This window comes from Haemaphysalis longicornis, unplaced genomic scaffold, assembly GCF_048455015.1.
Source record: "Haemaphysalis longicornis isolate Haplotype H1 unplaced genomic scaffold, Haemaphysalis longicornis Haplotype H1 scaffold_3, whole genome shotgun sequence".
NCBI classification, from domain to species: Eukaryota; Metazoa; Arthropoda; class Arachnida; order Ixodida; family Ixodidae; genus Haemaphysalis; species Haemaphysalis longicornis.
This window is the reverse complement of record NW_027526335.1, coordinates 87,139,167-87,153,074: the sequence shown is the minus strand read 5'-3', so window position 1 is coordinate 87,153,074 and position 13,908 is coordinate 87,139,167. Positions and strand designations below refer to the sequence as shown.

At 49.0% G+C, this 13,908-nt stretch overlaps 1 protein-coding gene across 1 annotated transcript in view; it reads left to right on the top strand.

Annotated features, from left to right (window-relative positions):
* LOC144175313 (prominin-1-like) overlaps positions 1-13,908 on the top strand; it is a 55,884-nt gene that overhangs the window by 7,277 nt on the left and 34,699 nt on the right. Inside the window, exons 6-9 of the mRNA XM_077704395.1 lie at positions 34-116; positions 4,138-4,290; positions 4,831-4,963; positions 12,572-12,693. Coding sequence (XP_077560521.1) covers positions 34-116; positions 4,138-4,290; positions 4,831-4,963; positions 12,572-12,693 — 491 coding nt within the window. The remainder of the gene's footprint in view (positions 1-33; positions 117-4,137; positions 4,291-4,830; positions 4,964-12,571; positions 12,694-13,908) is intronic.

The window sequence follows — 13,908 nt, the reverse complement described above, 5'->3', positions numbered from 1 at the left end:
AATCTACTTACAATATGCGTTTGATTCTTGCAGGTGGAAGGAACCCGCTATCCCAAGGTAACAAGCATGGGCCTGCTCGGTCGTATGAGCCCGTTCGACTGGCTGTTTAGCTTCGGGTAAGTTGTCAGCTGAAATTAGGATCGAAGTGTCGATCAGCGTTTTAGTGTCCCCGAGTCTCTCATCTGCCACCTTGTTGCGTGCGCACGACAATGAAAACACCCCCCGTTAGTCTCAACCTCGTCTCTATCTCAACTGTATTAAAGTGGTGCTTTGAAAAGAGTCGAAATGAGGCATTCCAAGAGAAAACAAATGAAGGAAGTTCACACTAACGCTTAAGACTTGAAGGCAGAAAAGGTATAGGTGGTATTCGTTGAAAAGTTTAGCTGTAAATTTCCTCTCTTGGCAACACTGGAAACGGCCACAGACGTAGCTGATGCGCCACGGACATGGCGCGGCTTGGGCCACTGCGCCCGCACTCCGAAGAAAAAAAAATATTAGCAGCGGCTTAGTTCGGCTATGCCAGGATATACGTAGCGTGAGCTATGTTTCAGCTGGTTATTCTTAGGTTTCCTGGTTGCCTAGGATTAGCTGATTATGATGCTTACTGCTGCTAAAACAATTTCCAATCCAATCCAGTCCAGTCCAGTCCAGTCACTGCTCCTCGCGCATGAGCAGCACGGCTCACCAAGAGCCACGCGGAACGGCTATCAAGCGGCTCCGGCGCAGTGACAGACTTGGCTACTGCGCAACGGAGACGACAGCTGGGAACGCGCCGGCGCCAGAGTGACTGCCGCCGCTATGACGTCACTCCTCTGGAATGCGCAGACTGGCGAATGTGGAGACCCAATTCTCTACACACCCAGTCTACAAGTGGATTGGATTTCCAATACAATCCAATTTAATCCAATCCAATTCAATCCTACTCCAATTCAATCCAATTTAATCCAATCCAATCCAATCAAAATCCAATCCAATCTCATGCTCTTTGCTCTTGCGCAGTAATGCCCTTCATGGCCCACGCGAAACTGCTCAACCTCGACCAGTGTAGCTTACGCTACAAAAAACACCGGCGTGCGTCGTCTGCTCCGTTTCAACCCGATTCTCAACAATGGTGTTAACAGAGACGTTATTAATGACACTGACAATGGACTCGAGGCTATACTTTGCGTTCGGTGAGGTAGCGTTTGTAACGTGCAACACAGTCACGTGCTTAGCACGGACAAGTACCGCCATCCCGCGGAGCCCGACGTAACCAGTGACGGCGCACTCACATGGTTGCCTGCATGCGCGCCTCGCCAGTGAATACAAACAATACGCAACTTTCTCGACCAACCCGATGGTTTAAGTGAACAATTGCAGTCGATTTGCTTCTTCGCTGCCGCAACGGCCTTCCCTCCATCTTTGTTGCTTTAGCGGCGAAGAAGATGCAAATAGAAGAAGCAGAACGAACGAACGGAACGCGCACACTTAAAGGAGCCATGAAGACAAAATACAAGTTGGGTTTATTAAAAAGACGGCTTAGTCCCGATAACAATGATACCAATATCATCGCAATCTTCGAACAAATAACGGAGATAATTCAGAAAACGTGTGAAGCAGTCGCGACCCCCGAGCCAATTTCCCGCAACTTTTCTATGACGTCAGGGAACCTTGTTTGTGCGATTGGCGGCCGCCTAACTGACCTGTCGCGGCGACACATGACTGGACGTCTGTAATGGGGCCTCTAGTTCCATTTGACCGCATCACTCGAATGCTAACGTGCAGTTAACGCACTAAAAATTATGTTTTATTGTTGGCCCGTATGACGTCATTCTTGCTCATAACAGGTCACTGTGGCGCAAAATTTGAAAGTCTTTAAATACTTCTTGCTTTTTTTTGTTAAAGAAACATCTTTTGTGGCTGTAATGGAGCTGAGTGAGATACTGAATCCTAGTTCTTTCAAATTAAACGAAGTTGTATTTTCTCTTCATGGCTCCTTCAAAGCTAGGCGCCCGCAAGTGTAACGTGCACCCTATCACGTGTTCTGTGTCGAGCAGGCGACGGGACTCCTCTCCCCACAGTCACTGCCGAGTGAGTAAGCCGTTTGACTCTCGCGTACTCACTACGACTCACGGTAGTAGCCGACTGGATAAGACGACTGACTCTAATTCCGTTGATCTACTGGACCCAGGCTCTAATCCTGCCAGTGCCGGTGATTTTTTTTCTTTATATTATACGTGCTGAGTTTTGTGAAACGCCGAAATCAACGAATTGCGTAACGAATTTTGTGTCAGCCTTAAATGGCATTTATAGATTGCGAGAAAGCGTTTGATTCCGTACTCACCGCAGCCGTTTTACAAGCACTAAAAGGCCAGGGAATAGGGGAAACCTACATGGGACTTCTAGAAGACATAAAAGGGATGCACGGGCCGGATACCCCTTACAAGCAAAGCGATAAATTTCCGATCCGAAAGGGAGTAAGACAGGGAGATACCATCTCTTCAAAACTGATTGATTGATTGTGGGGTTTAACGCGCCGACGCAACGCAGGCGATGAGGCGCGCCGTAGTGGAGGGCTCCGGATTAATTTTGACCACCTGGGGATCTTTATCGTGCGCCGAAATCTCGTACACACGGGCGTTTTTGCTTTTCGCCTCCATCAGAAAAGCGGCCGCCGCGGCCGGGAATCGAACCCGCGACCTCGTGCTCAGCAGCGCAACGCCTTAGCCACTGAGCCACCGCGGCGGGTCTCTTCAAAACTATTCGCATCATGTCTGGAGGGGGTATTTAGAAAGCTTGACTGGGGAAAGGAAACATAGGATTAAGGACAAACGGGAAATACTTGCGGCATTTGATATTTGCGGACGACATAGTCTTGTTGAGTGAGACTGTAGAACAGAAATGTACAACAGAACTGTAGACTGTAGAACAGAACAGAATCAGAAAGGATGGCCGTGGGGCTAAAAATAACATGAATAAATCTAAAGTAAGGAAGAATTATCATGCCAAGAACGTCTTCAGGTTAGGAAACGAAACGCTAGAAAAATTAACAGAATATAACTGCTTCGGACATATGGTTAGTGCTGACCCCAAACGGGATAGAAAAGCCGGCGCAGAATAGGTATTGGATGGGGAGCGCTCGCCAAACACTCACAAATAATTGAAAAGTAAGCTACCTCTGCCACTCAAAAGAAAAATCTACAAACAGTACATACTGCAGGTGATGACATACGGAGCTGAAACTTGGCGCCTTACTAAACAAATAGAAAGCAAACTTAGGTCGGCTCAACGGATTATGGAACGCGTGGTGTTAGGAATAACACTCAGGGACAAGAAACGAGCTACCTGGATCAGAGGATAAACTCGAGTACAAGATATTGTGGCAACGCGAGGCAGTGGAAACGCCGATCCACAGAACAACACATATATTTTGAATACGTCACCAGCTGACGGGCCAGCGGCAGCTATGCCTGGCCGAACGCCCGGAGTTCCTGGGAGCACTGACCGCTCGCGCCACGAGGCAGGCGCATTGAGCCTCAGAGTGGTGCTTCGTCGTGTTCGTCTTCGTTGATGGTGCTACAATATCATAGTTCAAATAAAGAAAAAGAAATGGACTTGGGCGGGCCATGTGGTGAGACGCGCCGACATCCGGCGGACAATCAAAATAACAAATTGGATACCAAGAGATCGGTATAGAAGGGTAAGGCGAATAACGCGATGGAGGGGTGAAATACGCAACTTCTACGGTAAACTGTGAACTCGAGTAGCGCAGGACAGGAGCGGTTGGAGGTCAATGGGAGAGGCCTTTGTGCTGCAGTGGACCTGAGCAGGCGTTCTGCAGTGCTGCTGCTCCTGCTGCTGCTGATGATGATGATTAAACTTATCTTCGAATGACCTTTGAATTTACAAAACGAAAGAAGTATTCATTTGCTATGTCCGAATTACGAGAGGGTACGGGCGCGATTTTACGTCCACCGCAGTTGCGGACGCTGAGTCTGAAGGCATTGTTGTGGGGAACAGGGAATTTCTTTTTCAGTCATTCAACGCGAGGGAAATCAGGCGTACGGGGTATGATACTGCGTAAGGGGCGTGAACCGCTACTTGTTTTGAATATTTATGCTTCTGGTGACCCTATTCGCCTGCATGCCACGGTCGCAGGGAAAACTTGGGTACGGCGGCGTCCACGGCTGCTATCATGATGGAGCTAGTGACGGCCGTGAGCTTCACTCTGGGGATCTTAAACCACGACAGGGAGGTGCCTCCCACCAAGCGCAACTTCGTCTCGAACCAGTCCGGGATCATGCTGGTCGTGTGCGTATGACTACATCACAAAGCGCGCGTAGCAATTTTAAAGATCTTCTCTGGGCCACCTGAACGCGAACGTTTTGGTCTGTCTGTCTGTCTGTCTGTCTGTCTGTCTGTCTGTCTGTCTGTCTGTCTGTCTGTCTGTCTGTCTGTCTGTCTGTCTGTCCGTCTGTCCGTTCATCCGTCTGTCTGTCTGTCTGTCTGTCTGTCTGTCTGTCTGTCTGTCTGTCTGTCTGTCTGTCTGCCGATCTGTCTGTCCGTCCGTCTGTCCGTTCATCTGTCTGTCTGTCTGTCTGTCTGTCTGTCTGTCTGTCTGTCCGTCCGTACGCCGTCTGTCTGTCTGTCTCTCCATCTGTCTGTCTGTCTGTCCGTCCGTCCTTTCGTCAGTCCGTCCATTCATCTTTCCGTCTGTCCGTTCATCCGTCTGTCTGTCTGTCTGTCTGTCTCTCCGTCCGTCTGTCCGTTCATCTGTCTGTCTGTCTGTCTGTCTGTCTGTCTGTGTCTGTATGTCTGTCTGTACCTGCCTCACATTCCTCGACGTCGCAGGTGCACGCTGTTCATGTGGATCTTCTGCATACTCATGATGCTGTCCTCGTTGCTCTTTATGATGGGCGGCGTCATCTCCCGGAAGTACATCTGTGAGCCCTACAAGCTAGAGCAGTTCGGCTTCATCGATAACGTGAGTGGCCAAACGCGTCTCCTCCAACGGGGACCTCGAGCGCAGTCAGTCCATGCAGGAGCGGAGATATTTTACGCGCTTGACAGTAACTCTCCCGCAGTGTTGTTATTTAGGTATATAGTTAACTACGTCGAACGGTAACTGGGCTCTTCAGCTCCTCAAAGGTGCTTTTTAAATGCAGAGCATTTCAGTAACTCACGATGTCACCCGCGTTGGCGTCCGTAGTCCACACCGTCGTTGTCCCTACTATATAAAAAGAAAATACTATCCGACGACAGGTTTCGATCCCTTGACGCTGCGGGTGGAACGCTATGTACATTGTGCTGTAACCACTGCGCCACAAAGCCGACACAGCATCGGACGCTATATACGCGCCTTATATCGTTGACTCATTCAAATTACTGCTGCCGAGCGCTCTCTCGTCAGCAGTTGCCACAAGTGCAACAACATTAACGTAACGCAAACTACTTAACCTCGTGCGCCCCGGAAATGCTCTGCATTTGATCGTGCCCCTCGCGAGTGGCATGTTTATTTCTCTTTCCGTGGTTGTTTCACTCTGGCAATGCAGTAGAATCTCGATAAACGGAAATCGCTTATAAGAAATCGCCGCTTAAACGGAACTGTATAGCCTGTTAGTTAATTGGTTTTGTATTCAGATAAAGTAAAAAAAAAACTTTCGGTGATCGGAACTAAAATGTCCCCCTCACCGTGTAAACGGAACTGGAAATGGAACTTCTTGTCAAACCCATGGCCAATAGCATCAGCTTGTTCCTGTTCCGGCTGTTTCTTTGTTGTTTTCTTTTTTTAAGCCTCGTTGGCCTCGTAAGACTCGTCTCGTTGGTAGTCAGCCGTGTTAGCCCGACGAATGCAATATCACAGTTCTTGTTCAAGTCGTTTGTCTCGATTCAAGTCGCCGAGGATAGAGGGCTTAGCTCCTGCCGCAGCTTTCGTGGCATCGTGGTGATAATCGTGCTTCATTACCGTGTTGCCGTCTTCTAAATTCGGCGGCTCGTAAGCACTCGCGAAGTCGAGGCATGGGGCGTGCACACCATGCGCTCACGTTATAAAAGATAGGACATCATTCTTGACTTCGGAAGCGGCTCCTTGGTGCATTTTCAGGCATTTTTTATGACACAGTGACAAATCGCTGCCAAATATACTTTGTGATGTTGTGCCTAAACCTCTTGTAGTTTTCTTGCTTTCTGAAAAACTATCAGCTACACTCACCTTCCAGTGTTTAGAGTTCCATGAAATGCCCTTAGGAGTGTGTACGCACATAAATTTGCACTTTTTGCACATTTCTCTCAGTAAACGGGACTAATTTTTCCGGTCCCTTGAAGTTTCGTTTATCGAGAGTCTACTGTACTCGGAAAAACAGGCGGCAAATGTGTCTGAACAAAATGCACGATTTTTTTGCAGCCCGAGTGTATTCAAGTGGTTTAAATATTGGCTGTGCCTTTATCCTCTTTGTTCATGTGTATGTTGTCTTTTACTGAAATAGATAAGCTGATAAGTAGGACCAAGACCTTTTGCAGAATGCTCTGGACTCGCAAAATAGGGCGAGAAAATGCGGTGGCGTCCTCAATGTTTGACGTCATAATGTTTTGGCACGCGGGCAGTGGCCATAGCTATTTTAAAGGGAAAGCCTTAGGTGCCGGGATTGCGCGAAAAGGTGGCGTTGTCATTGGCCGTTACAGAAAATGGCCGCCGCAGTAAGAAGTACATGGAAGGCGTGTTAGAGTGATCTGCCGTCGACATTCGCCTTAATGCGTTAGCATCATTGAACCAGAAAAACCGCGGCGTTAGCTGTAATGCAGGAAGAATTACATGAAGATAAAAGAATCGAGCCAATCTCTCCGTAAACCATACACATATTCTTTTTTACTTTAGAGACAGTTGTCTTGGTAGAAGTCGTTCACAATCACCTCGCAAAGCACCGTAAAACACCGATTCCACAGCACTGCATCATAATATTATCAAGAAGCCAAAGACGACGCAGTTGTCTTAAAGTAAAACAAGTTTATTGGAGCGAACTTGTGCTCCCCTAACAACTCAAAGGATGTACAGGCGGCGAAGCAGCAGTCAACAAAATGACGTGCGCAGGCGCGTGTCGGCGAGTGGAATGCCGCGGTTTATTGCGTGCTCGGGTTGGGAGAGAAGGGCGGTAGGGGGAGGGCACGCGAAGATATAGTTTTCACAACATTACTGGTGACATGTCCGTTGGGTTGGCGTGAGGTTCAACGTGGCCGTCAAAGAGCCCAATGCGACCGGTCTGGTGTCATCTGTGGTAGAGTGGACTGGGTTGGCGTGTTACACAAACACAACTAAGATGCCTACGACGCGCGATGTAAAGAGACAGCTATACGTTTGTCCGCTAGGATGAAGCTCGGGTCTTTTTCAAATTTCATTCAGGCAATTGGCTATGAAGTATGCTCAGTCGTAAATTACAAACAAAAGTGTTTTGTTTCGTGAACTCCGTGGAGGACGTGCTGCTTTGCAGGTCATCCTTCTTCACACAGGGGAAGGGCACTAAATTTTTTGTATGTATTTGTTCCTAACGGTGAAAATTGTCTACTTCCGCTCTGTCGCTGGAGTCGATCTGCTACGTCCCAGCCATAGACAGCTTTCCTGTAATACCCATCTACGGCATTGCTTGTACGCGGAGTACACCCGATTCCCTCGCAAAGCGGCCGGGGTTAGCGTCAATTCGATGTTCTTGGCTAGTAGCAGCTAGACAAGCAACCGCCTCCTGCAAAGCTATGGAGGAGTTTATGTTTCACGATTGTCGCGTTCCATGAGGGGTGCGTATTTCCACTGACCTCGAGCGGCGAGAGTCTGCAGGTTTGGTGCACATCGTTCGCCAGTGAAGGTGAAGGTACCAAAAGGAGCCATGAAGAGAAAAGTTTGGTTCATTCAAAAGATTGCCTCGTTAGAACCATACTGACACCACTTTTAACGTAAAATTCGCTTAAATAAGCTGTAAATTAGATAAAAGGGGAAAGGCCATGCGACCCACTAGCTCATTTCCCGCAACAGAATTTATGATGTCATACCAGCCAGCTCTGCGGTTGGCGGAGGCCGGAAAAAGCAAACGCAAATTAGGCAGAGCTTATAAGCTTGCCGAACGAGCTATTTGCGCTTAAATTTAGGGCACATTCTTTGAAGCAGTAAGAATCGTGGGACAAACCGTGGAAGTTACGAAATCACACGTAAACATAGAAGTACCCATGCGTTTTGCTGTTGGTACTGCGCGCACTATGCTATGCTTTGTTTAGCTGCACAGGACTGCGGGGTTTTGGGGTTGTGTCAGACGACACTGGCCGATTGACGCAAGCAACGGTCTCTTATGTGACCATATTTGTCGAGCGAGCGCTGTTTCACGAAACGAGTATTTTCTCCCTGAACAAAAAAAACATCCCCCTCGCGAGGGGCACGATCAAATGCAGAGCATTTCCGCGGGGGGCGCGCCTGCAAGTCGTATGGATTACGTATTGGTTGTTGTTGTTGTAATTGTTGCCTTCCAGCGTAGACATTGTCGATGAAGTCGATGGTGAAACGTGAAACGTGCCGTGAACCCCCTGCCGCGGCTATGACGCAACGTGGAGCGGCTATGACGCAACGAGGCGCGGCTATGACGCGACACAATCCAACACAATCCACTTTAATCCAATCCAATTCAAATCCAAACCAAGCCAAGCCAATCTAAGCCAAGCCAATCCAAGCCAATCCAATCGAATCCAATGCCCCTCGCGAGAGAGTGTTATAGCGCCGAAATCGCGCCACCACATGAACGCGTGATGTTGACGTCACGACCACGCCACAGATGTTAGCGACCGGAGCGCGCGCGAACGACATATGTGGTTTAAGCGCGAACCGACCGCGGCGAGAGAGCGCGATGCGAGCGCCCCCACCTGTTCTTGCGCGCGAACCGACTGTTGCTCAGCGCGAACCCAACGCGCAAGAGAGGGTGTTGCGCACGTCCCCACCTGTTGTGCGCCCGAACCGAACGCGGCGAGAAAGGGCGTTGCGAGCGGAGAGAAGGCGAGGAGGACGCGGGGGAGAGGGCGCACCTGTGGCCGACGGTTGAATGAGTCAAGGATATAAGGCGTGTTGGTAACCTTCCATTCTGTGTCGGCTTTGTGACGCAGTGGGTAGAGCACCATGTACCTTGCGTTCCGCCCGCAGAGTCGTGGGATCGAAACTTGGGTCCGGTAAGTAGTATTTTTTTATATAGTGTAGGGGGAGCGATGCGGACTACGACTACGGACGTCAACGCGGGTGACATCGTGAGTTACTGAAATGCTCTGCATTTAAAACAAGCCATGTTTAAATACGGTCAAAAACAAACCGGAGGGAGAAAATGACTTGCCACGGTATGGTGGCGCCATCTAGGTTGGCTAACAGTAAACGAGGCTCCGCAATCGGCTGCAGAGCGGTCGGCTCCAGTGATGTCGTTGCATACCAGGAAAACGTAAGGTCCCTGAAATTACTAAGGTAGCGCCATCTTTAGATCTCGCCGCCTTTCGCCCTCGCCCGCGCTCCTTTCCTCCTTTGTTTTTTGCCATTTTCTTTTTCGCCGGCGAACGCCGCGCGCCATTGGCCAACGGCCAGTGACGTAATACCTCGTCCCCGCGTTGTTTGTTTTTTCTTCTCTTCGCCGCCACTGTCCATTTAAATTCGCCATTTTAGGCTCAGCTGCCTCGGAGCAGGCCTTAGCTCCATTCGATTCAGAAGGGGTGCACGGCAACGTTGCAGAGGAAGTTCTGTGGTACCGGTGCAATGCAGCAGCGTGGTTCCGCGGTGTCGTGCATCACGGTTGCACCGTCAGTAGTAGCGCCCCTGCGTGTTTACAATCGAGCGAGGTGCAGGCATAGTCGTCTGCTAATCATCTTCGCCTGTCGTCCTCTACAACTGGATGTTTACGGCCATCTGGGTTGCGTCGTACGCATCAGCGGCGACGCAAAGTTTGACCCACGCATCTTCGAGCTGGACGGACATTTTCACGCGGTCGCCGCAACTGCCGGTAGCCGCCTGCCAACCCGCAACGCCCGAACGCTCACGGCAGCGATTCGCTGCACCTCCTCCGTAGCAGGTGCAGCGGTTCTCTGCACCGCGGCGGTACCGCTGCAGCACCATAAGCAATCGAGCGACGAAGTGCACGGCACCATTCCTGCAGCGGCGAATCGAGCGCTTTGGTGCAGCGCACCGTGCAACGGTGCAGGCGTTGCAGGGAATCGAGTCTGAATCGAATGGAGCTCTTATCGAAGCCGCCAGCGTATAACAACCGATAACAACCGAAGAGTCAGCTGCTCGTTTTAAACAAGTGTTGCGTCCGCGCCACTTTATGTAGCTTCGCGATGCCGAGTTGTGCCTTCGGCTGCTCGAATAAGGTCAGCGCAGTCACGGCCAGCTCGGCTGTAGCAAGCTATAATTTATCAAAGCCTACACATGAATCAATGTTAGCTGTACAGCATGAAAAGGATTCACAATTGCGCTTGTTAGCGTGCTTCTGGCCTTGGAATACGGTAGTTATTATAGAATTGGGCGCTACAGCTAATTGTAAGCTGAGCGCATTCTTTAGCGCGTTCTTTGTTCCAGCCTTTTCCAGATATGCCCGACAGGGCCGTACTCGAAGTAATTGTGAACGCCAATCGCACGAACATTGCTATGCCACGGATGCACTGCCAAAAGTACAGCCGTCTCGGGCGAGGCCAACGAGGAGACGCGAGAACTTTGACCTTGACAGCAGCCTATAACGACGTGAAGGTGACATATATTTTGCAACAGCGTCAAAGCACCGTAAAGTGCACGAAATAAAGGTGGCATGAATGTCAGTAGCTAATGTGGGGCGCATACTGAGCGCTGCCTAATGATCTACAACTAACGCAAAAAACGCGAACGCAAAAAAGCCAGCGCAGCGCTCGAACTGCCGCGAACCAAGGTCACCGCGAACCATGCGCAAGCCCTCTGTGCAGCGCTTGCACGACCACAATTTAATCACGCCAATGCAAGAACGGAATTACTGCAACAGAGCAATTTGAAACGTCCACGTTCGATCCTTTCGCGTTCACGAACTATCCTGAGCATGCCGCACACGTAAACAAACACCGCGCTGTCCGTATGCGCCAGCGGCATCCATCCCGCAAATATCCCCTTCTACACAAAAATATACAACAAAACAGCCTCACTTAGGGCGTGTTGGTAATATGGGGCTCTAGAAATACTATGTAACAGAGCAGTTTGAAACGTCCACATTCGATCCTTTCGCGTTCACGAACTATCCTGAGCACGCCGCACACGTAAACAAACACCGCGCTGTCCGTATGCGCCCCAAGGAGGTTGTATACAACCTCCTTGATGCGCCCGCTGCATCCACCCCGCAAATATCCCCTTCTAAACAAAAATATACCACAAAACAGTCTCACTTAATGCGTGTTGGTAAAACGGGGCTCTAGAAATACTATAAATGCTACCAAAGAGCGATTGCGGCGCAAAAACAAGAGCAAACTGCACGAAAAACTGCAGCGAGCGGCCCGAAGCGTTGCGAGGGCGTCTGCTCTGAGGAAGCCAACAAACATGGCGGCCCCGCCGCGGAGTTAAAGGGACCGCGGCGCCGCGGGTGAGGGGAGAGAAAAAAGAGGAGGGCAGCGGAGAAGGAGGGAGCAGTTGGCGCTACCTTAGTTATTTTAGGGACCTTAGGAAAACGCACGATTTAGCGGGAAAATGAAAATTTTAACTGAAATTGAATTATTTCTCAGTGAATAAAGTATTGGTTGCATCCGGACAAGCGCTGGGGGCACAATAAAACACGAAATCTTTCGAATAAAATAAACTTGTATCTTCATGGCTCCTTTAAGCAAAGAAAACAGCATCTAGCGCTGCCATTGGTTTTAGCGCTGTTTTCTCGCCAAAGTGAAGCAACCTCACGCCTTGTGAATTAGATTTTGTAGTTTAAGTTCAATCGCCAGACTCTACTGATACCGCTACCGGTACCGGTAAGATGCCTCTACCCCATTTTAACCATATTGTACACAATATTTCTTTTCACTTCATATCTTTTATTATACTCTCATTGTTATTCGACATTAGTGGAGTGGATTTGATGAATACAACACGTGATCCGCGGGAAACATAAAATCATAAAACACAAGGTTGGCACGATTACGAGCAATACATCAGCCTACAAAGACAAGAAATAAAATAAATTCCTTAGTATCCAGTAATAGATAGTGTTTCTCGTAAAACACGCTTATCATTAACAGCAACAACTTCTGGGGAAAGGCGGTGAAATTTACAGGGAGAGCGAGTTAAGAGCGACTGGTTGGATGTTTTAGTTGTAATAAGAGATTGTGCCAACTTTTGAGACGGCGATTGATTAGAAGAGACAGATAGGAATGGGTTGGTCACGCAACGTAAGATGGCAATGCAATCGAATAATTTATGAAATTGGTTAGTTGTAATAAGAGATTGTGCCAACTTTTGAGACGGCGATTGATTAGAAGAGACAGATAGGAATGGGTTGGTCACGCAATGTAAGATGACAATGCAATCGAATAATTTATGAAATTGGAGCCTAGAATTGATGATGCGGGTGAATTTTGCTTTCAGATCGTGCTCACATTGTTTTTACCACGTGTGGACGATGGATCCGAAACGTTCCACCAGGCGGAGTTCAACGCCAAGGCGCTCGAGCTCTACAACACCACTTTGAACCCAACCCAAGTGTTCGTGTAAGGGCACCGCCAGCAAATGTCGCGGGAAAAACTGTCTGGAAATTCTTTTCAGCCGGTGTTCTTCAATCGTGCTTCCCTATAACCTTTCAGAGTACCTGCAGCAAGCGTATGCAGATAGACGTAAAATTGGTCAGGAGGTTCGGCGTGGTATTCTTAACATAAAGTCTATGAAGCGTTAAACTTCTGCTCCCCGGCGTATTGCGCTAAAAGGGTTGGAGGCAAACCCCTCCGATGACACCTAAGCACTTCTTATAACTTGTCAACGCAAAAGAACTGACGTCCCATCGAACGTCGCTGAGTGCTCCGACCAGTTTTGCACGTAAAGTAGTGGTGGCTGACATACTTAGTTTGATAACAGCGATAGGACAGGACACAGAGGACTCGAAAAGGCACTCCGAAAGCCCCGACTCGAAAACGCACTTGTGCTAAAAAGATATAAAGAGCAACGCACCAGGGAAATCTTCGAGGCCCACATCATCCATACATTTGCGCATGTGCATCTTTTTATAGAAATAAGCCCGCACCTTCGAAGTTTTATGATTTTTAGTGTTTTATAGTTTTTATTTCCCAGGGTATATATTCGGCTGCGGCGAAATAAACCCTTTGTTGTTAGCGCCCAGTTTCGTGTCGCCTCTGTGTCCCAGCTGTCCTAGCGCTGTTATCAAACTTAGTAGTGACTGTTGTGCCGTGTGGTTAGGTCAGCGGGTCGGGCTTTATATGGCGTGCCCTTGCCTCGGAACACCACACTCACAGCCACAGCGGCACTCTCCGCTTTCCACGTGGCTCTGTGCAGACTCAGGCGTTGCCTCGCTGCGCGATCCTTCTGTTATGTCTTTATTGACTCGAAGCCTCTGGTATTTAATGATTCACACTCGCTTGGGAACCATTTATGGGCTTTGGACGCCGAGGCCAATGCAGACGCGGGATTTTTTTGCTCAATGCACCATTTAATGCTTTCGCATAATTAAAATCAACAGAGTTGCGCACAGATTGCGGTGGTTCAGGTGAATTTACGAATTTTTATTATCGCTCTTCGTTACGCTAAGTGGGCTGAACGATTGCTGGAAATGATCGAAACAAATTACGAAAATACTCTAAATTTTTTGCGGTGGCGTTTTTGTTGGCTGTTGCCGGCGCAGTTGCTCTGAACTTAAAAACTGCGGCGTGTATACAAACGCCGTTTGTGCACACCCGCGCACTCTTTATTTGGAG